This window comes from Urtica dioica, chromosome 3, assembly GCF_054948205.1.
Source record: "Urtica dioica subsp. dioica isolate 48M chromosome 3, U.dioica_male_clone48M_v1_H2, whole genome shotgun sequence".
Taxonomy (NCBI): domain Eukaryota; kingdom Viridiplantae; phylum Streptophyta; class Magnoliopsida; order Rosales; family Urticaceae; genus Urtica; species Urtica dioica.
Window position 1 is genome coordinate 18,761,308 of NC_142758.1, and position 23,509 is coordinate 18,784,816.

A 23,509-nucleotide genomic window follows, 5' to 3' on the forward strand; every position below is an offset into this window, starting at 1 on the left:
AGTTTCTTATTTTTACTTGAATCGTTTTATGCATGTTGTTATTTCTTTTATTCTATGTTATTACCCTTCTAATAAAACACAAATAAAAGCTTTAAACAACATCTTAAAACGTTCCGTTACACTCGATTCTTTTTCGCACCTAAAAAGGACCAAGCTTTAATTATTTCTTTTTCTTCGAGCTGGAGTAAACCCGAATTAAACGTGGCATAACTCTCTTCTCAGATATCTAAATTTGATGATTCTAGAATCAAATTAAAGCTCTGTCTGTCCTCTGTCTAATGCCACCAGTTTCGGCTGAAAAGGACATCGAAGCCGCCAGTTATGGCGATTTTACTCCGAGGTGCGCGGCTGTTCCGAAACTCCAGTTTTTTTAGAATTCCGGATTTTCAGCCCCACTACCATGAGTTATAGAACTCTAATGAGAAAATTTTCTTGAGCGAAAATGTTTTTCATAAGATTATAAACATGATGTGTAAGATTAAAATGTTTTGATTTTTGAAAGTTTAATTGAAATTAAATTTTTACAAAACTAGTTTGAATTTTGAAAAACCATTTTCACTTTCAAACTTGAAAATATTTTGTCATCCAAATCAAATAAATTTTGAAAATGTTTTCAAAACTATATCTATATCACATATGTTCAAAATCTATATGCTCTTGAAAAATTTGAGTGGGAGGTCTCCTTGTAGACAAGCCGAAAAATAAAAAGATGTGTAATCTCAAACTTTCAAGTGTTCGAGTGAGTTGAAGTTCACACTTCCCTCATGCACTTTCCCGAAATAGAAAATAGGAAAAGATCGAGTATGTACCTTGTGCCTTTATGCACTAATACTGCTCTGAACATGTTGATCTAGGATTCTCTTCTAGTTGTCCGCTCTGTCGCTCTCTAACTAGGAAATCTGTTTCCGAACTTATAAGAGTCGATGAACCAACTCCAAAAACTAAGTGGGAGGGTTATACTTGTTGTTTGTAACCCACGATCTCCAACACTAATGAAAAGTGCAAGTGTCGCAGGACTAAGAGTCACCCTCGTGGCCCTATCTTAAATGAGATTACTCAAGGGCGCTTTGCGCTGATCATTGCTCAATGAGCTACGTCCGAGAGTGAGACGATGATGGCAAGGCCTCCCCTTGGGGGATTGTTTTTCAAAGTTGATCTTTTGGACTAAGTGGTTGGTTGCACACTTAGGCTCAATCCCTAGTAATCCTCCCTCGAGGCCCTGCGAAAGGATGTGAGTGATCAAACCAATTTACAAGGTGGCTAGTCAAAATAGTTGTATTGACATCTTGGCTTAGCATTAATGATGTGTCATTTACTTATAAAAGGAGATTTTTTGCGGCCTTCTCTTGAGGGAGTAAATTATCGTTTGGCTTATAACACCTTTGGATTTTATCAAAGTCTTAAACAAACTTAAATCCTAAACCAAAGACTAATCATAAACTTGTTTCAACTTATATAGGCAATATGTCTCTCAACCTTCTTTCGTTCATCCTTTCCTCGAACAAACTCGAAAACGAAAAACTACGTAGATTCGAAACATAACCTCGACATAATCCTTACCAAGCACAAATGGGTACTCACCACCCCATGTCCTCCTCTGTCGAATGATGATTCGACTCAAGAGGACAGTGACGCCTTACCGGCCTGGCTTCGATCTGATGAGATTTTGAGGTGCTATATCTTGGCATCTATGAATAATATGCTGAAAGAGCAACATCGCGACATCGAGACTGCCGCCGAAATGCTCTACAATCTCCTTGAGATATTTGGAGGGCAAAGGCGTCAAGAAAGGCAAAAAGCAGTCCGACAGTTTATGAACTATCATATGAAGGCTAGGACTCCTGTTAGAGACTTTATGAGACTGATCATTAGTTTTCTAAATAAAATGGAAATCCTAGGATCTGAGACTGATGGGAAGAATGTCATAGATATGATCTTAGAAACTCTCCCCGCATCTCTTGATACCTCCAAGATGAACTACTCCATAAACAAGCTAGAGTACACTGTTACCAAGCTTATGAAGGAACTTCACACGTCTGTAGGTCTCACTAAGAGAAAGAGGAATCAAAAGGAGGCACATGCTACTGAGCAAAAAGCCTCCGCCTCTGGAACTAAGAAGAGACGTCACAAGGCCGATAAAAAGAACTGTCCTGCCAATCTCAAAGCAAAGGAACATAGTATTGTACTAGTTACCGAAGCATGCTTAGTAGCTGATAATGTATCAACGTGGATTCTTGACTCCGCTGCTACTAACCATATTTGTTGTTCCTTGAATGGTTTCAAGAAAACCAAAAGCTTAGAGGAAGGCGAGTTCTGTTTCAAATGGGGTGATGGGAGCCTGGTGTCCGCAAAGGCTGTGGGATCCGTGACGTTGTCTTTTGAAGACCGCACTTTAAACTTGAATAATGTTTATTTTGTTCCTACCTTTGGGAAGAACTTAATATCCGTTGCTCGTCTTCGTGAGCAAAATTATTGTTTAAAGTTCATTAAGAATGGAATTCGTATTTCGTTTCCTGATAATTCTTTTGTCACTGATGCATGTATGAAGAATGCTGTTTTCTACATCTATCCCACTCAACCTTCTCTTTTAGACACCGAAATAGATAACGATCTAATTAGGGAGCCAAAGAGGATCAAACTTTCTGAATCCTCCAATCTAACAAAATCAACATACCTCTGGCACTTAAGACTTGGTCATATCAGTCTAGATAGGATTAAGAGACTTGTGAGGGATGGTCCACTCCAAGCCTCTGCAATAGGTTCACTACCTACTTGTGAATCCTGCATAGAAGGAAAAATGACTAAGCGACCTTTCTCCGATAAGGGTCGAAGAGCCACTAAGTTGCTGGAACTGATACATTCTGATGTATGTGGTCCGCTCAACCAACAGGCAGGTGGAGGATACGAATACTTCGTTACCTTCACTGATGATTACTCACGATATGGGTTTGTCTATTTGATCAAACACAAATCCGAGACCTTTAACGTATTTAAGGTCTTTAGGGCTTTAGTGGAAAAGCAAACTGGCAAAGTGATCAAAACCCTTCGATCCGATCGAGGTGGTGAGTATATGTCTGGAGAGTTCAATGACTTTCTTAAAGAAGAAGGTATCGCTTCTCAGCTTACCGCACCTGGCACACCTCATCAAAACGGAGTGTCAAAGAGAAGGAACCGAACTCTAATGGAGATGGTTAGATCAATGATGAGTTACTCATTGTTGGAATCGATCTAGGGTTTGAGAAAAAGTTTAACGCTTCGTTAAGCGGCGGAATTTTAAAAATTTTCTTTTTAAGTAAAACTAGTTTTTACTAACCTAGACAAGAGCATGTGCATGTAAATAAAAACTAATATGAGCTATTAAAGTTACTAACCTTTCTTGAAGCTTGAACTTTGAAGAAGCTTTCGGAAAGTTTGCAACGCTCGTCTCCCCTCGCAGCACGTCTCTCTTCCTTTCCTCGGCACCTCGAGCAACCACGAAAGTTTCTATCACTAAATCACTCGAAAAGAAGGAATCAGTGAGTGGGCACTTTTAAACACTACGACTTAAGAACGAGTCTCGAAGTCGCAGAGCTAAACACTAGGTCGAGTGAGGACCTAGGTGCCAAGACAAGAAAAAATCGAAAATAAACTAGAGAGAGAGAGAGGATTTCGGCCACAAGTTCTAGAGAGAGAGTCTCTCAAATCTCTTAAACTTGGATGAATGAATTGTGAGGAAATGAGGCTCCTATTTATAGGAGAGGTCTCATCTTCAATAAGGTAGTTTCCTCTTCTATAGAATATCACATATTCATGAGCAAAATAACCCTTATTTCCCATTCCTCTTAGGCGCCCAAGGCAGCCTTCTAGAAGGCTAGGATTTGTTTCCTTTTTTGTTCCTTGGCTTGCCTTTTACTCTTATGGCCGAAATTCTATATGCATCCTTATGCAATTTGTTTCCTCTTTTTCTTTTGGCAAGTATCTAAATACATTTATGCACAAAATAAATTCTCTCTCTTTGGGTATTTGGGCGCCTATGACTTCTAGAAAGCCTTCTAGATTTTTCTTCATTTGTTCATAACAACATAAGAAAAGCCCATTAAGAATTTTCCATAAAATTCTCATGAAATGAAATTAATTCACGAGGCCCAATGATCAAGTCATGGCCGAGTGAAACATGTCATAAAATGACCTTGTCAAAAAAATTTATTGACATTCATTTCATCCTTTGTCTCAAAAGACAAAAATACCCTTTTGACTATTTTCGTTCTTGTTTTGACTTAGCTTCCAGTTTAACTATTCCTATCGATGTGATTCGTGACAGTGACCTCATGGACCCAAATGAACAAAGCTTTAGCTAAACACTTGGACTCAAAAGTTCACAAACCTTTTCCAAGTTTAGCTTAATGCCAACTGACTCCACTAAAGAGCTGACACTGAAAATCTCTCGGTTCAAATGAATTTATTTTCTACTCAAGAATTCGACCTAATTATGATGAGCGGATCCACTGAATATTATCTATGTTTACCCTTCATGAATGTCATCAGCTAGTCGGGATTTACTAAATTACCATTTTACCCTTCTAGCTGTTATTTCCTCAACTCCTTTGTCGCTTGTGAATAAGTTAGAAACAATGTATTGACGAGGAGCTAACAAGTCACATTGTTTCATCCAAAAGAGTCAGGACTCAATTTGGACACTGGCCAGTTCATTTATTCACACTCCAAGGAACAAAGCATGAGGTGACATACATTGCATTTCAGCAATCTTGTACAGGAATTCCATATCTATGAGAACTTCACAAAGTTACTCATGACAGACTCACAACTTAGTACCTCACCAATAGGCCTTGTTCGGAATCACATAGTGAGTCCGAAATTTGACTTTCTCAAATGAGAATACTAAGGTGTGAAATGGCATGTCTCATTTCAGGATTAAGGTAAGCATGATGCAATTCATACATAGTCACTTCGAGACATAAGAGGTTAAATGGTTTGTTCTTATATTGTCTCTAGAAGTGCACTGGTCAATTCAGTATCTTCGGAAGATACCTAGAACAACTATAGAGTCTCCAACTCTCAATGCCTCATAACCAGACATCATAGATTCTTCTAACAATCATACTGAGGTCAATAGTCCTTTGACCCTAAGATTGCGAATATATCGTTTTAAGGAAACTACGAAGAGTTTGTTCATGCAAATCTACATTTGTCTCTTCGTAAGTTGTTTAGTTTGTTTATGGACTAAAAGACTATGGTTTTATCATAAAGCTTCAGACAAGGAAGATTGAATGAAAGTTTCAACTTTTTATTAATGAATAAGCAATTACAAGCAAGAGTCTTCGTAAGACTATATGACATCAAATGTACATAAATAGACACTACTACTCTTCTTGTGGGCACCATTGACAACACTCATCACTCCCTCCTTCCTTTTGGGGATATGCCCTCGAAACAGCCGCTTATATTCTGAACCAAGTTCCGTCCAAGACGGTTCCTGGTACTCCTTATGAAAGATGGACTGGCCGTAAAGTAAGTTTGGGCCACATCCGAATTTGGGGTTGCCCTGCACACGTGCTGAGGCAAAAGACTAGCAAGTTGGCTAGTAGGTCAGAATTGTGCCTGTTTGTGGGATATCCAAAGGAAACCAAAGGTTTTACTTTCTATAGTCCGGAGGACGATAAGACTTTCGTTAGCACGAATGCTCGTTTCCTCGAGGAGGACTTTATGAAAGATGCAAAACCTAGAAGCAAAATTGTGCTTGAAGAAAAGTTGGGTGAGGAAGCTTCTACCTCATCTGTAAGAACTGTTCTTACCCCAACTGAAACACAACCTAACTCATCAGAATCTCGTCAAGGAGTACTTAGATGTAGTGGGAGGGCTACTCAAAAGCCTGACAGGTACATGTCTTATGGAGACTCTCTTGTAGCCGTCTCCGACATGGATGACCCTGTTTCCTATAGCCAAGCGATGGCTTGTTCTGAATCAAACCTTTGGCTTGACGCCATGAAAGTTGAAATGCACTCGATGTATGTCAACAATGTCTGGAAACTTGTAGACCTTCCTGAAGGGATTAAACCCGTAGGGTGTAAGTGGATATACAAGAAGAAAAGGGGTCCTGATGGGAACGTTGAGACGTTCAAAGCACGACTTGTGGCGAAGGGTTATACCCAACAAGAAGGGATTGACTATGAAGAAACCTTCTCGCCAGTCGCGATGCTTAAATCCATCCGCATACTCCTATCCATAGCTGCAGCTCTCGACTATGAGATCTGGCAAATGGATGTCAAGACAGCCTTTCTGAATGGCAATCTTGACGAGCGCATTTACATGGCTCAACCAAACGGTTTCGTGGATAGAGGTCAAGAGACCAAGGTTTGTGAGTTGCTTAAATCCATTTATGGACTAAAGCAAGCATCTAGGTCATGGAATATTAGATTCGATGAAACTGTAAAGAGCTTCGGCTTTGAACAGTCAATAGATGAGCCTTGTGTTTACAAGTTAATACACGAAGGCAAAGTTGTGTTTCTGGTACTATATGTCGATGATATACTACTCATTGGTAATGACGTGGGTAAGTTAACTGAGGTTAAGGTCTGGCTGGCAAAGCAATTCGATATGAAGGATCTAGGAGAAGCCGCGTACATTCTGGGGATCCAAATCTTTCGAGATAGGAAAAATCGGACCCTGTCGCTCTCTCAAGCATCTTATATTGATAAGGTGATGGATCGCTTCTCGATGCAAGACTCCAAAAAGGGCCAAACACCCTTTAGGCATGGAGTTTCACTCTCTAAGGACCAGTCTCCCAAGACTGCACAAGAGATTGAAGACATGAGGAAAAATCCTTACGCCTCTGCCGTAGGAAGCCTCATGTATGCTATGCTTTGCACTAGACCTGATATATGTTTCGCCGTTGGCGTAGTTAGCCGTTTCTAATCGAACCCTGGACCCGAGCACTAGATTGCTGTTAAGCATGTTCTTAAGTATCTTCGAAGAACTAGGAACTTGATGCTTACATACTCAGGTACTGACCTGACTATGACGGGATATACCGACTCCGATTTTCAGGCGGATAAGGATTCCAGGAAATCCAATTCGGGATCTGTGTTCATCCTTAATGGTGGAGCAGTTGTGTGGAGAAGTATTAAGCAATCTTGCATTGCTGACTACACAATGGAAGCAGAATATGTGTCTACTACTGAAGCATCCAAAGAGGCTGTATGGCTTAGAAAATTCCTTAAGTATTTGGAAGTTGTTCCAAACGTCGAAGAGCCCATGACCCTTTATTGTGATAATAGTGGGGTTGTCGCTAACTATTATACCATAAGCGCTCTAAGCATATTGAGAGGAAATACCATTTGATTCGAGAGATCGCGCAACGCGGAGACGTGGAGGTGAAGTAGATCTCTGGCAGATCCATTCACCAAGGCCCTAGCGTACATGGTCTTCGACCAACTTCGAGAGGGATTAGGCATGTAGGACTACTCACATCTTCTTTGAGTCAAGTGGGAGTTTGTTGTCAATGGTGCCCACAAGAAGAGTAGTAGTGTCTATTTATGTACATTTGATGTCATATAGTCTTACGAAGACTCTTGCTTGTAATTTGCTTATTCTATAATAATAAAGTTGAAACGTTCATTCATTCTTTCTTTGTTTGAAGCTTTATGATAAAACCTTAGTCTTTTAGTCCATAAACAAACTAAACAACTTACGAAGAGACAAATGTAGATTTGCATGAACAAACTCTTCGTAGTTTGCTTAAAACGATATATTCGCAATCTTAGGGTCAAAGGACTATTGACCTCAGTATGATTGTTAGAAGAATCTATGATGTCTGGTTATGAGGCATTGAGAGTTGGGGACTCTATAGTTCTTCTAGGTATCTTCCGAAGGTACTGAATTGACCAGTGCACTTCTAGAGACAATATAAGAACAAACCATTTAACATCTTATGTCTCGAAGTCACTATGTATGAATTGCATCATGCTTACCTTAATCCTGAAATGAGACATGCCATTTCACACCTTAGTATTCTCATTTGAGAAAGTCAAAGTTCGGACTCACTATGTGATTCCGAACAAGGCCTATTGGTGAAATACTAAGTTGTGAGTCTGTCATGAGTAACTTTGTGAAGTTCTCATAGATATGGAATTCATGTACAAGATTGCTGAAATGCAATGTATGTCACCTCATGCTTTGTTCCTTGGTGTGTGAATAAATGAACTGGCCAGTGTCCAAATTGAGTCCTGACTTTTTTGGATGAAACAATGTGACTTGTTAGCTCCTCGTCAATACATTGTTTATAACTTATTCACAAGCGACAAAGGAGTTGAGGAAATAACAGCTAGAAGGGTAAAATGGTAATTTAGTAAATCCCGACTAGCTGATGACATTCATGAAGGGTAAACATAGATAATATTCAGTGGATCCGCTCATCATAATTAGGTCGAATTCTTGAGTAGAAAACAAATTCATTTGAACCGAGAGATTTTCAGTGCCAGCTCTTTAGTGGAGTCAGTTGGCATTAAGCTAAACTTGGAAAAGGTTTGTGAACTTTTGAGTCCAAGTTTTTAGCTCAAGCTTTGTTCATTTGGGTCCATGAGGTCACTGTCACGAATCACATCGATAGGAATAGTTAAACTGGAAGCTAAGTCAAAACAAGAACGAAAATAGTCAAAAGGGTATTTTTGTCTTTTGAGACATATGATGAAATGAATGTCAATAAATTTTTTGACAAGTTCATTTGATGACTTAATGTCACTCGGCCATAACTTGATTATTGGGCCTTGTGAATTAATTTCATTTCATAAGAATTTTATTGAAAATTCTTAATGGGCTTTTCTCATGTTGTCATGAACAAATGAAGAAGCTTCTAGAAGCTCCTTCTAGATGAGAATAGGCGCCCATAATACCCAAGGAAAGAGAGTTTATTTTGTGCATAAATGTATTTAGATACTTGCCAAAAGAAAAAGAGGAAACAAATTTGCATGTAGATGCACAAGGAATTTCGGCCAAGAGAGTAATGGGCAAGCCAAGGAACAAAAAAGGAAACAAATCCAAGCCTCTAGGAGGCAGCCTTGGGCGCCCAACATGGAATGGGAAATAAGGGATTTTTGCTCATGAATATGTGATATTCTATAGAAGAGGAAAGTACCTTATTGAAGGTAAAACCTCTCCTATAAATAGGAGCCCCATTCCTCACATTTCATTCATCCTAAGTTTAAGAGATTGAGAGACTCTCTCTCTAGAGCTTGGCCGAAAATCCTCTCTCTCTCTCTCTAGTTTATTTTCGATTTTTTTCTTGTCTTGGCACCTAGGTCCTCACTCGACCTAGTGTTTAGCTCTGCGACTTCGAGACTCGTTCTTAAGTCGTAGTGTTTAAAAGTGCCCACTCACTGATTTCTTCTTTTCGAGTGATTTAGTGATAGAAACTTTCGTGGTTGCTCGAGGTGCCGAGGAAAGAAAGAGAGACGTGCTGCGAGGGGAGACGAGCGTTGCAAACTTTCCAAAAGCTTCTTCAAAGTTCAAGCTTCAAGAAAGGTTAGTAAACTCTTAGCTCATATTGGTTTTTAATTACATGTACTTGCTTCTTTGTCTAGGTTAGTAAAAACTGTTTTTACTTGAAAAGAAATTTTTTAAAATTCCGCCGCTTCCCGAAGCGTTTAATCTTTTTCTTAAACCCTAGATCAATTCCAACATAGCCAATGATCAGCATCATATGATCTCTAACGGGAGTTTCAGCCTTCACGCGACAGTTCATAAACTGTCCGACCGCTTGTTGCCTAGCTTGACGTCCTTGCCCTCCAAACATCTCATGGAGATAGTAGAGCATATCGGTGGCAGTCTCGATGTCACGATGTTGTTGTTACAACACATTGTTCATTGATGCTAAAATATAGCACCTCGCAATCTCATCGGATCGAAGCCAGGCCGCCAAGGCGTCTTTCTCCTCTTGTGTCGAATCTTCATCCGTTTGAGGATGACAGGGTGTGGTGAGAACCCATTTGTGCTTGTCAACAGTAAGGACTATATCGAGGTTACGTTTCTAGTCGACGTAATTGTCGCCTTCGAGTTTATTCGAGGAAAGAATTGTTGAGAGAGGGTTGAGAGACATTTTGCCTTTAAGAGTTTAAACAAGTTTATGATTAGTCTTTGGTTTAGGATTTACGTTTATTTAAGACTTGATAAAATCCAAAGGTGTTATAAACCAAACGATAATTTACTCCCTCAAGAGAAGGCCGCAAAAAATCTCCATTTATAAATAAATGACACATCATTAATGCTTAGCCAAGATGTCAATACTCCAATTTTAACTAGCCACCTTTTAAATTGGTTTGATCACTCATATCCTTTCGCAGAGCCTCAACGGAGGATTACTAGGGATTGAGTCTAAGTGTGCAACCAACCACTTAGTCCAAAAGATCAACTTTGAAAAAACAATCCCCCAAGAGGAGGCCTTGTCTTCATCGTCTCACTCTCGGACGTAGCTCATTGAGCAATGATCAAAGCAAAAACGCCATAGAGTACTCCCATTGAAGAGAGGGTCACAAGAGAGACTCTTAGTCTCACGTTAATTGCTTCTTTCATTAGTGTTGGGGATCGTGGGTTACAAACAACAAGTATAACCCTCCCACTTAGTTTTTGGAGTTGGTACATCGACTCTTATAAGTTTGGAAACGGATATCCTAGTTATAGAGCGATAGAGCGGACAACTAGAAAAGAATCCTAGAGGTTCATATTCAGAGCAGTGTTAGTGCATAAAGGCACAAGGTACATACTCGGATCTTTTCCTACTTTCTATTCGGGAAAGTGCATGAGGGAAGTGTGAACTTCAACTCACTCGAACACTTGAAAGTTTGAGATTATACATCTTTATTTTTCGGCTTGTCTACGAGGAGACCTCTCACTCAAATTTTCAAGAGCATATAGATTTTGAACATATGTGATATAGATATAGTTTTGAAAACATTTTGAAAACTGATTTGATTTGGATGACAAAATATTTTCAAGTTTGAAAACGAAAACAGTTTTTCAAAATTCAAACTAATTTTGTAAAAATTCAATTTCAATTAAACTTTCAAAAATCAAAACATTTTAATCTTTCACATTATGTTTATAATCTTATAAAAAAAATTTCTCAAGAAAATTTCTCATTTGAGTTCCATAACTCATGGTAGTGGGGCTGAAAATCCGGATTTCTAAAAAACTGGACTTTCGGAACAGTCGCGCACCTCGCCATAACTGGAGGCACCGATGTCCTTTTCACCCGAAACCAATTGCATTCGAAAGAGGACAAATAGACCTTTAATTTGATTCAAGAATGATTAAATTTAGAATTCTGAGCTGAGAGTTATGCAACTTTTACTGTGGGTTCTCTCGAGCTCGAAGAAAACTGGAAATAATTAAAGGTTGGACTTTGAGTGCGAAGATAGAATCGAGTGTAACGGAACGTTTTAGGAAGTTTTTAAAGCTTTTATTTCTTTTTTATTAACATGGTATAAAAGAAATAACAACAAGCATAAAACGAATCAAGTAAATAAAAGAAACTAGAAAGACAAGATAACTAGTCACAAAAATTTACCGAAATTTCTCAAACTTTAAAAACACGTTTTTCATTATAAAAATTAAAAACTTTTAGAACTGATTCTAATGTATTTTAATAACATCCCAAACTCATAGAAAATCAACATGATTTTTAATTTAAAGGCACGAGCAATGAATTAAAAAAAATCTAAGAAAACAATTCTAACTTATCACAAAACTAGTAAACTTTCGAAACGATTTTCAAGCTCATAATTTTAATTACATGTACTTGCATATCTTTGACCATAGCTCTTATACCATTTGTTGGAATTGATCTTAGTTAAGAAAAAGTTTAACGCTTCGAGAGAGCGGCGGAATTTAAAAATTTTCTTTTAAACAAGTAAAACGATTTTACTAACCTCGACAAAGAGCAACTACATATAAATTAAAAACTATTATGAGCACAAATGTTTACAAACCTTTTAGAAGCTTGAACGTTGAGAAGCCTTCGGAAGGTTGAAATGTTCGTCTCCCCTCGCCGCATGTCTCTCTTTTAGAAGTCTAGACATGTTTACCCTTCATGAATATCATTAGCTAGTCGGGATTTACAAAATTACCATTTTACCCTTCTAGCTGATATTTCATCAACTCATTTGTCGCTTGTGAATAAGTTAGAAACAATGTATTGACGAGGAGCTAATAAGCCACATTGTTTCATCCAAAAGAGTCAAGACTTAATTTGGACACTGGCCAGTTCATTTATTCACATTCCAAGGAACAAAGCATGAGGTGATATATATTGCATTTCAGCTATCTTATACATGAATTCCATATCTATGAGAACTTCACAAAGTTACTCATGACATATTCACAACTTAGTACTTCACCAATAAGTCCTGTTCAGAATTACATACTGAGTCCGAACTCTAACTTTCTCAGATGAGAATACCTAATCTCTCCTTTTTCTTTGGGTGTTGGGCATGTAAGACCTTCTAGAAGGGTCTTCTAGATTTTTCTTCACTTGTTCATGACAACATGAGAAAAGCCCATTAAGAATTTTCAAGTAAAATTCTTTGAAATGAAATTAATCCACAAGGCCCAATGAACACATCATAGCCGAGTGACTTAGGTCATCCTATGACCATGTCAAAAAAAATTATTGACATTCATTTCATGCTATGTCCAAAAAGACAAAATTAACATTTTGACAATTTTCGTAAAACTTGTCTCGTTCTTGTTTTGACTTAGCTTCTAGTTTAACTATTCCTACTCGATGTGATTAGTGACAGTGACCTCATGGATCCAAATGAACAAAGCTTTAGCTAAAAACTTGGACTCAAAAGTTCACAAACATTTTTTTCAATTTTAGCTTAATGTCAACTAACTCCACTAAAGAGTTGACACTGAAAATCTCTCGGTTCAAATGAATTTATTTTCTACTCAAGAATTCAACCTAAATGTGATGAGTGGATCCATTGAATATTATCTATGTTTACCCTTCATGAATATCATCAGCTAGTCGGGATTTACAAAATTACCATTTTACCCTTCTAGCTGTTATTTCCTCAACTCCTTTGTCGCTTGTGAATAAGTTAGAAACAATGTATTGACGATGAGCTAACAAGTCACATTGTTTCATCCAAAAGAGTCAAGACTCAATTTGGACACTGGCCAGTTCATTTATTCACATTCCAAGGAACAAAGCATGAGGTGATATACATTGCATTTCAGCAATCTTGTACATGAATTCCATATCTATGAGAACATCACAAAGTTACTCATGACATCTTCCCAACTTAGTACTTCACCAATAGGTCATGTTCGGAATGACATAGTGAGTCCGAATTTGACTTTCTCAAATGAGAATACGTAAGTCGTGAAATGACATGTCTCATTTCAGGATTAAGGTAAGCACGATGCAATTCATACGTAGTGACTTAGAGACATATGAGGTTAAATGGTTTGTTCTTATTTTGTCTCTAGAAGTGCACTGGTCAATTCAGTACCTTCGGAAGATACCTGAAGAACTATAGAGTCTCCAACTCTAAATGCCCCATAACCAGACATCATAGATTTTCCTAACAATCGTACTGAGGTCAATAGTTCGTACTGAGGTCAATAGTCATTTGACCCTTAGATTTCGAATATATCGTTTTAAGCAAACTACGAAGAGTTTGTTCATGCAAATCTACATTTGTCTCTTCGTAAGTTATTAAGTTTGTTTATGGACTAAAGACTAAGGTTTTATCATAAAACTTCAAACAGACAAGGAAGAATGAATGAACGTTTCAACTTTTATTAATAAATAAGTAATTACAAGCAAGAGTCTTCGTGGGTCTATATTACATCAAATGTACACAAATAGATATTACTACTCTTCATGTGGGTACCATTGATAATACTAGGTTGTGCCTTAGATGACTCAGCACCAGAAGCTCACTTCTTCTTGGTTACTTTAGAAGAACTCTTTTCAGCATAATTTGCCAACCCTTTGTTCTTCTCATGTCGAGTGATAGACTCGAAATTATGTAATTCATTCAATAGTTGAGACAGACCATAACTCAACTTATTCATGATATAGTTAGATGTAATCTGTATGAAGTCACTCGTAAGGGAATTCAAGATTATTCCCACCTGAGTGACCTCTTCAATATGTGCCCCATGGAGATCAGCCTCGGTGAAGTAGTTAGTCATTTTCATGACATAATCCCTCACCGGGGTTCGCACAACCATCCTCGTGCAAGTGCACTTACGGGTGAGCTCTATGCGGGCTTGCTCGCTTTGCATCCCAAACATTGTTGGAATTGATCTAGGGTTAAGAAAAGATTTAACGCTTCGAGCAAGCGGCGGAATTTAAAAATTTTCTTTTAAACAAGTAAAACGATTTTACTAACCTAGACAAAGAGCAAGTACATATAAATTAAAACTATTAAAGAGCATTATTTATTTACTAACATTTGTGAAGCTTGAACGTTGAGAAGCCTTTGGAAGGTTGAAACGTTCGTCTCCCTACTCAGCTCGTCTTTCTTCTTTCCTCGGAAACTCGAGCAACCACGAAAGTTTCTATCACAAGAATCACTCAAGAAAGAAAGGAATTAGTGTGTGGGCACTTTTAAACACGACGACTCAAGAACAAGTCTAATAGTCGAAGAGCTAAAACACTATGTCAAATGTGGACCTAGGTGCCAAAACAAAAACGAAAGAAAACTAGAGAGAGAGAGGGGATGGGCGGCCACAATGTCTAGATAGAGAAGCTCTCAATCTCTAACTTATGTGGGATGAATAAAATGAGAGGAATAAGGGCTCTATTTATAGGAGTGGAATTACCTTCAACAGGGTAGTTTCATCTTCTATAGAATATCAAATATTCATGAGCAAATATTGCCCTTATATTCCTTAAGTCACACAGCCAAGAGGGGGCTTCTAGAAGCCTTGGATTTGTTTCCTTTTTGTTCTCCCTTAGCCTTGGCCGAATTCTCCTCTTCCTTGTAGAGAAAATTTATTTCCTCTTTTTCTTTTGGCAAGTATCTTCATACATCAATGCACAAAATAATCTCCCTTTTTCTCCTTGGGTTGGACGGCCACATTGCCTCTAGAAGGGGCTTCTAGATTTTCTTCATTTGTTCACGACAACATAAGAAAGGCCCATTAGGAATTTTCATATAAAATTCCATGAAATGAAATTAATCCTCAAGGCCCAAAATATTATTATGGCTGAGTGTTATATGTCATCATATGACAATGTCAAAAAATTTATTGACATTCATTTCATCCTATGTCCAAAAAGACAAAATTACCCTTTAGACAATTTTCGTAAAACTTGTCTCGTTTTTTTTACTTAGCTTCTAGTTTAACAATTCCTACTCGATATGATTTGTGATAGTGACCTCATGGATCCAAATGAACAAAGCTTGAGCTAAAATACTTGGACTCAAAAGTTCACAAACCTTTTCCAAGTTTAGCTTAATGTCAACTGAGTCCACTAAAGAGTTGACACTGAGAATCTCTCGGTTCAAATGAATTTATTTTCTACTCAAGAATTCAACCAAATTGTGATGAGTGGATCCACTGAATATTATCTATGTTTACCCTTCATGAATATCATCAGCTAGTCGGGATTTTCAAAATTACGAGGAGCTAACAAGTCACATTGTTTCATCCAAAAGAGTCAAGACTCAATTTGGATACTGGCCAGTTCATTTATTCACATTCCAAGGAACAAAGCATGAGGTGATATACATTGCATTTCAGCAATCTTGTACATGAATTCCATATCTATGAGATCTTCACTAAGTTACTCATGACATCTTCATAACTTAGTACTTCACCAATAGGTCCTGTTAAGAATCACATAGTGAATCTGAACTCTGACTTTCTCAAATGAGAATACGTAAGCTATGAAATGACATGTCTCATTTCAGGATTGAGGTAAACATGATGCAATTCATACGTAGTGACTTCGAGACATAAGAGGTTAAATGGTTTGTTCTTATTCTGTCTCTAGAAGTGCACTGGTCAATTCAGTACCTTCAGAAGATACCCACAAGAACTATAGAGTCTTCAACTCTCAATGTCCCATAACCAGACATCATAGATTCTTCTAACAATCGTACTGAGATCAATAGTCTTTTGATCCTTAGATTGTGAATATGCAGTTTTAAGCAAACCATGAAGAGTTTGTTTATGCAAATCTACATTTGTCTATTCATGTGTTGTTAGGTTTGTTTAAGGACTATAGACTATAGATTATCATAAAGCTTCAAACAGACAAGGAATAAGAAGTTACAAGCAAGAGTCTTCATAAGACTATATTACATCAAATGTACATAAATAGAGAGACTACAACTCTTCTTGTGGGCACCATTGACAACAAACATTTCCTGCAGAGAGTCAAGGATTTCCATGGCAGTCTCATTCCCTTCAATTTTTGTTCGCAACGCATCAGATATGCTCGCGAGCATGTAGGCCATAGCTTTGTTATTAGCCATGATCCACTTGTCATAATCCTCCCTTAAGTTCTTGGAGGCATTAGGAGCAGGAAAGGCAGGTCCACTGTGACCATCATAGCGACCTCGGTTAGTGTGTCTTAACGGTACTTAAACGACACATCTACATTTAAAGTCTGTCCGGGTCGTGCACTTACCCCAAGTACAGAATGCTTGCACGTCGTGATCAACAATCACTAGTATTCCGCATATATGAATTTAGATACAGCTATCCATGCATGTATCAGTCATCGACCATGTTTTGGCTATACCACTCAAACTCAAATCCCCAGCACGTGAATCAATTTAATATAGAGGCTACGGATGATAATTGCTATTGATTCTGATATTCAGACCTCAACCCACTAAAGTAAACCATTATTCTATTTAGTAATCATTTATTTATTATCTTTCGTGGGCAAGAATTCCTAACACTTAGCACATGGCCCGATCACTCGGGTCGAGTCCCACCATGACGGGTGGACTCGAGGATAGTCCGGGCTTGGGCCCGGATGCCAAGTGGGCCCACTGGCCTGCTTAATAAAAAAATTAGAAAAATAAATAATTTAATATTGATTTATTTCAAATGGGACATTGATATGAGCTCATAACTTATCCATGAACCAATTTGATATTGTGTTCATCTCGTTTTATTTATTAAAAGTCAAATAGGATACGATCAAATCATGCTTGCTTTGCTTGTTTATTTAATTGGACCACCTGTATGACTCAGTCATTGGTTTTGCGAAGCGTAAGAAATATAGGTTACAAAGAAAATCGATGACTGATGCTCTGTCTTGCAAAATTTTCCATTGGCATTTTTTAAGAAACCGGAGAAAAATAATTCAAGTAACTTTTACAAAATGTCTTCCATTTCTTATATTCATCAGTCTTATTGTTATTATTTATTTTTCTTTGAAAAATAGGCTAAAAAGAGTAACTACAAAATCTAGTGACAGCCATCAATTAAGTTGTAAGCACTGGAATTCTTTTTTCGCACAATTTTCTCTCTACAAAACTACATTTGAAAATGAATAGCTGGAAAATCTCAGTAACAAAAATGGGTGTCTCAAGTCGTCAAGAATTTCCAAATCTTTTTTCCAACAGAGGCTTCACCGGGTTTCACTTCATCATCATCCTCATCATCGTCCTCGTCATCGCTCTCATCGACCGTACTTCCACTCTCCTCTTCGTCAGCCACATCATCATCATTTTTATTATTAGCCTCTGCACTCAGCTCTGTGATTTCGGTGTAAAGTTGCTCACGTCTTGTGTCTTGGTCCGGAGTTATAAACTGCACCTTAACATTTAGTACCCATTGCAAGTAATAATCCTCAGACAGAACAGAACAGAACAGAACAGAACAAACACACACACATGCGTAAAAGGGTCGAGAATTTTTACCCTCACGACTTTGTTCTCGGAGAATTCCACAGTTCTCGCAGTTTGTGCGACATGGACAAGCTGCTTGGTTGCGCTGCAGTTCCTCACTCCTGATGATGAGACTGAGAACGAGACCGCTTCTGGATTTCCTCCGGATTCTTTTTTCCTCCTTTTCGACTCAGATTCTGCTTTAACCGTCTTTGCGCTGATTACATGGAGATGGGTTTAAGCTTATATGAATAATTTTCTATTTGCCTCCTAAATCGAATCAAATTCAGTCTTCCCTACTGTAGAAAAAAATTTACTTATCACTTGAGGTTTTGGCATAAATTTAATCGTCGGACTCGACATGTCTTTGACGGAGAAAAAAAAAATGCCAGCCCGAATATGATAGGAACACCAGACGACACCAAACAGTAAAAATAATATAAAATAAAATTGAAATATTACAATGCACTGGACCAATCTCGGACTAAAAGTCCGCTGGAGAGAAATCCTGAAACTCGGGGGAGGAGATTGGAAGCCATAGTACACTAGCACAATGAGCATAAAGGTGAGGGATTCTAATCTGTGACATCTTAAGCCAGCCAAATATTTGCACCTTGGACAGGACATTTGATATCCAGATTGTCTCGGAAAATATGGGACTCTTGGCTACGGGACACAGATCTCAGCCACCACATCGTTAAGCCAAGACCAGCAGAACTAGAGGACCCTCCAATGAGATAAATCAATGGCCTCGTCAACTTTCCTTTCTTTCTGCTAAATTCCTTGGAACCTTCAGGTCCCAACCGGGATAAGCGGAGATATCTGTTGGTGGTAAGGCGATATGAAGGGATAGGAAATTTCTTCAGAGTAGGCAAAAGGGCTTCCTTCTCAAGGGGATAAGTGCCAAAGTCTACTGGCCAAAACACCGAATTTTTATCCCAAAATATTCCCATTTTCAAACCATCTTTCTCTTTGCGTTTGCAAGACTAAGCGACTCAATGTTTGGTAAATGTCAGATCTTATTATCAAAATTACTAAATTAGCATCATTTATAGCTTCTACACCTTTTGGACAACTTCTAAATCAATGGACAAATAAACAACTTATTATAAATAAATAAATAGAAAGAAAAAATAAGGAAAAGAAAAACTTACGTCGTGCGTGATCTGAGATTGTACCTTTCCCCTCCAGGAACAGAACACGCCTCGCTGTCGCTTTCAGAGATAAGTGATGCCTGAGGACGCTGCCGTTTCCTTGCAGACTTTCCTTTCCCAACGTGAACCAAGTCACAGAGGCTTTCGCTCACATCGTGAGACTCGCTCAGGAGATGCGAATCATCCCCGAGAAAAGCCTCCGCTTCCTCGATAGCTTCACGTACTGACCGGGTTCTGTTCAACCCAGTCGTCTTGCGCCGGCTTGATGTCCGACGACCGCTCTTCGATGCAGATTGCCTGGATTCCTCTGGACCCTCTTCATCCTTGCTCTCTAACTTGCTATGATGATCATCGTCAGCTTTTTCGCACTTTCTCAATGCGGCAAGCAGTCTGTTCTCAGAAGTAATACACCCTTCACTATCAAGCACAACGGGATTCTTTAAATGTTCTTCATCTTTTGGTGGCAACTCCAGAGATGCTGGAGAGTGATCAAGATCGGATTTTTTTCCGGGAGAAATTTTCAGAATCTTCGTTGTGCATTTTTTAAGCCATGATATTTTTGAAGAGTGAAAACCCGAAGTAGACACATCCAAGGAGGCCTCTTCCCGAGCCGCGAGATGAGAATCGAACCCAGAGACCGTGAGTTCTCTCGCTACCTCTTCACCATCATCGCAACTTTTAAGCTTTTCAACGAAAGCGAGGAACGCAGCTCTTTCCCTTGCCAGCTCTTCGCGTTGCTCTTTGATCTTCCCATTAAGCGAAATAAGGTTGTCAATGTCGCTCTGCATTTCGAGACGGTCAGCTTTCTGTTTCTCCTTGCTCAGCGCGACCTCTTCTCTTTTACTTTCGATCCTAAGCCTCTCTGTTTTCACTTCCTCCATTTCTCTGTGCGAGACATCCTTCAACCGGTTGATGTTTTCGAGCTCTCTTTCTCTCTCATCCTCAAATGCTTTCCGCCTCTCACCAAGCAGTTTTTCCATTTTCTCCCGTTGACTCTGAATCTTGATCTCGAGATTCATTCTCTGCGACGCCAAATCCTGAACCATTTGGCTTTGCTCTAGTTGAGCTTTCTCGACCAAGGCCAATCGCTCGCTCTTCATCGTATCAGAAAATGAGTCCTTTTCCAGTTTGAGATTCTCCAATTCCCTCTTTACGAATTCCTCCGCTGACCGCTTCTCCTCTTTCAATCTCTTTTTCTCCGATTTCCGTGATTTTTCCAATTTGTCCTTCTCATCAGCAAGTTCTTTGCTTTCGACGCTAATCTTGGATTTCTTCTCGTCCAAATCTTCCCACTGCTTTTCAAAACTCTCCTTCTCCAGTCTCAGCTCCATTGCCTCGTTCGAAAGCAACTCATTTTGATGTCGATATTTCTCCATTTCCTGTTTCAGTTCCAACTGTAACTGCAAATGATCTGACCTCTCATTCTCGGTTATAATCAGGGTCGCTCTCTCTTCGCCGATTTTCTGCTCTAGCTCGACGTTCTTAACCTTAATACCCTCAACCTTGGATAACATATCCTGTAAGCTCTCTTTATCGGCGGCTAACTGTTTCTTATCTTCCTCGAGCTTTCTCTCTTCCGATTTCAAAACTTTTTCCTTGTCTTTTAAAGTTTTTAACCTCTCGTCGGTTTCTTTGTTTTTCTCCTTAAGCCTCTCCGATCTCTCATGCACTGCATGTTCTCTCTTGACCAACATTTCATCCCTGTGATTGATTTCGGCTTCCTTCTTTCTCACAGAATCTGCCTTGCAAGAATGCTCCTTCTCAATTGTCTTTCTCTTTTCTTCAAGTTCCAAGTCAAACTCACGCATCTTTACATCAAGAACGGCTTTGTGCTCATCCAAAAGCTGCTTAACCTCAATCTGCAACACACCAAAAAAAAAATTACAATTATATTACTCTGTCATTGATATACGTGTTCGGTCAGCCCAAGAGCAAGTTCTTGTACTTCATACAACAGAAAAAAAAAATTAGAAATAAGTGCGCTGCTCACTTTTTCTCGTGCACTTAGTTTTTCTTCTAGCAATTCCGATTCCGTCCCTTTCTTCTCCAAAGACATTCTTAACGAATCAGCTTCCTTCAATGACAATAAAAGAACAAGGCTTTAGGTTTTAACTGTCAGATTTTACTTGCCGACAGAAGCAGCAACGACCAATAAAAAAAATGCACCTTCTCTTTAGAAATCAGATCTTCCAGCCGCTTATTTACATCTTCTTTCTTTTGATTGAGATGCAAAAGCGAAGAATCATTCTGCTTCTGAAGAGCCTGAAGTTTCATCTCCCTCTGCGAAAGACTCTTCTCGTTTTCATTCACCTTCTCTTCCCTCTCAACGAGAGTACTCCGACCCTTGCAAAGCTTATCTTCCCTTTCGTGCAATTTCTGCTCCCACTCTCGCAAGTCTTCATGCTGCCTCTCGAATCTCGCCTTGTAAGCCTCCCTCCTAAATCCAATCACAATGAAACAAATTAAAAAAATCCTGTTTCCCGAATAATTCAAAAATTATAATTACGACACGGTATTATACGAAATCCATACTCGGTGCTAAATGTATGTAGCTTCTTCTGAAGTAAGCTCTCGCGAGCCTCCACTTCTTCCAACCTTATACCCAAACTAGCAGTCTTCCGATTCGCCTCAGCAAGCTTAGCCTCAGCAGCTCGCGAGTTCCTTTCTAGTTCTAAAGATTTCTCCTCAATTCCGATGAGCATTAAACTTGCTTCAGCCACCGCGGAATCAGAAGATAGCTTGACTTTGGCACGCTCTGTATTTATTTCACGCAAAGTGTTTTCAAGCTGCAGAAGGTAACATACGTGAATATTAGTCAATCGGGTCTCCAACAAAAAAAAATAATAATAATAATGATGAATTATAATATCGGATCAAAACTGGACAAGTCAATCAACGTCATAAATGGCTGTATTAAAAAAATAACAAAGACGCTCGACTTTAACGGATTAGTTCAAGCGACATAAAAATGATATGAGGATGAAGAAAACAAAATACCTCAGCCACGCATTGCTTTTCGTAGACCAAGGCATTCCTCAAATTTGCCTCTCGATTTTCAACTTCGGTATATGCAATCAAATTGGCTGATTTTTCGCGTTTCATAATCTCATGGGTTTCATCCAGAGCTTGCCTCAGCTCTTCATACTTTGAAGTCCAACCTTCCTTCTCAAGTAAAAGGAGTCCCATATTATACTGGTAATCAAAGAGCTGCACAACAGAGAATTCGTGAGAGCTGAAATATAATATGAATTTGAAAAATAAAACTGTCATATTAACTAGTTCAACTATATTGTTACACACAAAAAAATTAAATACTTATAATAAAATATAATAAATAAACAAACACTTTGTTGTCCAATTGAGAACACAATACCAAAGGATACAAGAACATCCCTTTATATAGTCATTTTCATTCATAAGCAATATAGAGATTAATTTTTATAATTTAATCTCGGAATGTTGTAATCACTCTTCTGCGATATCGAAGCAAAGAAACACGTTCTATATATTCTCAAGACAAAAAGTTAAAAAAAATTCATTTCAATGTAAAGCCATTTGGCTGCAGTTCTGAATAAAAGGTACACATAAACAAGGAATTAAGTTTAACCTAGTTCCTGATAGTGGGTTATCGTCCTTACAATTCAAAAAATCAGAGACTTTCTTTTGATCTCACAAATCCACATAACTTACAACATCAACAACACAGAATCAGAAGAAATGAAATGAGTGAGTCTGACCTCGCCTTCAAGCTTGGAGACCTTCTCGTTGAGTGCATTCTGGTCTTTTCTCGCCATGGCCGACTGGTCAAGAAACCCGGCTTCCTTGAATCTCCTCCAATCATTCATGTACCCCGTCGATTCCGCCTCCACCGACGCCGTTCCAGTCAGCGATCCAAGCGGTGGCGGCGGAGACCCAAACGCCGCCGCAAAAGGCGTCGTCTTCCTCTGCGACATTCGCGCTCGCTCGTCGATTAATGGGTTTTTCTTTTTCCTTGTCGACAAGTCCTGGCCGATTTCCGACAGTGATAAAGAGGGAAAAAGAAGAACAAGGAAAGTTCGAACGAAGAAAGAAAATGTGCAAAGTGTGTTATTGGGTTTCGGGTTTGTTATTTGTTCTTCTCCTATCCAACTATTTTTTTTTTTTTAAATAGAAAGGGAAATGACCCTAAGTAGTACCCCTTTTCATAATTTGGACCAAAATATGAAAGTTAATGTTTTGGACAAGAATAGTAGTTGATCAGCTGAGAAAGTACAATTTTGCCCTTTTGTAAACATACCCACACCACACACATACGTGAAAACTAATAAATTAATAATAAAAAAACAAATTCTCTTCAGTCTCTCTCTACATTCCCGCTCTCTCTCTCTCCTAACTTTCTAGCGAAATCGACGCTATAACCACCGCCCGAGCTTCTGCAAGTCCGGCCAAAACCCGCTCCGTCGCGAGCCGTATTTTGCCTCTGACGCACAACTCCGAGCTCAGCCCAATCCGAGCCAATCT

General features: G+C 38.8%; 1 protein-coding gene across 2 annotated transcripts; it reads right to left on the reverse strand.

Annotated features, from left to right (window-relative positions):
• Window positions 1-17,452: 17,452 nt before the first annotated feature.
• On the reverse strand, window positions 17,453-23,129 carry LOC149402458 (protein CROWDED NUCLEI 1-like). Of its 2 annotated transcripts, none has more exons than XM_089608963.1 (8): window positions 22,747-23,129; window positions 22,007-22,216; window positions 21,542-21,795; window positions 21,176-21,446; window positions 21,000-21,083; window positions 19,010-20,868; window positions 17,889-18,072; window positions 17,453-17,778 (listed from the first exon to the last, which is right to left on the reverse strand). In XM_089608963.1, exons 1-8 carry the CDS (start codon window positions 22,960-22,962, stop codon window positions 17,554-17,556), a joined length of 3,303 nt encoding a protein of 1,100 aa, XP_089465089.1. In that variant the 5' UTR covers window positions 22,963-23,129; the 3' UTR covers window positions 17,453-17,553. The 2 variants fall into 2 exon arrangements, with proteins under 2 accessions (XP_089465089.1, XP_089465088.1); XM_089608962.1 differs by having other exon boundaries at window positions 17,453-17,784.
• Window positions 23,130-23,509: the final 380 nt, after the last annotated feature.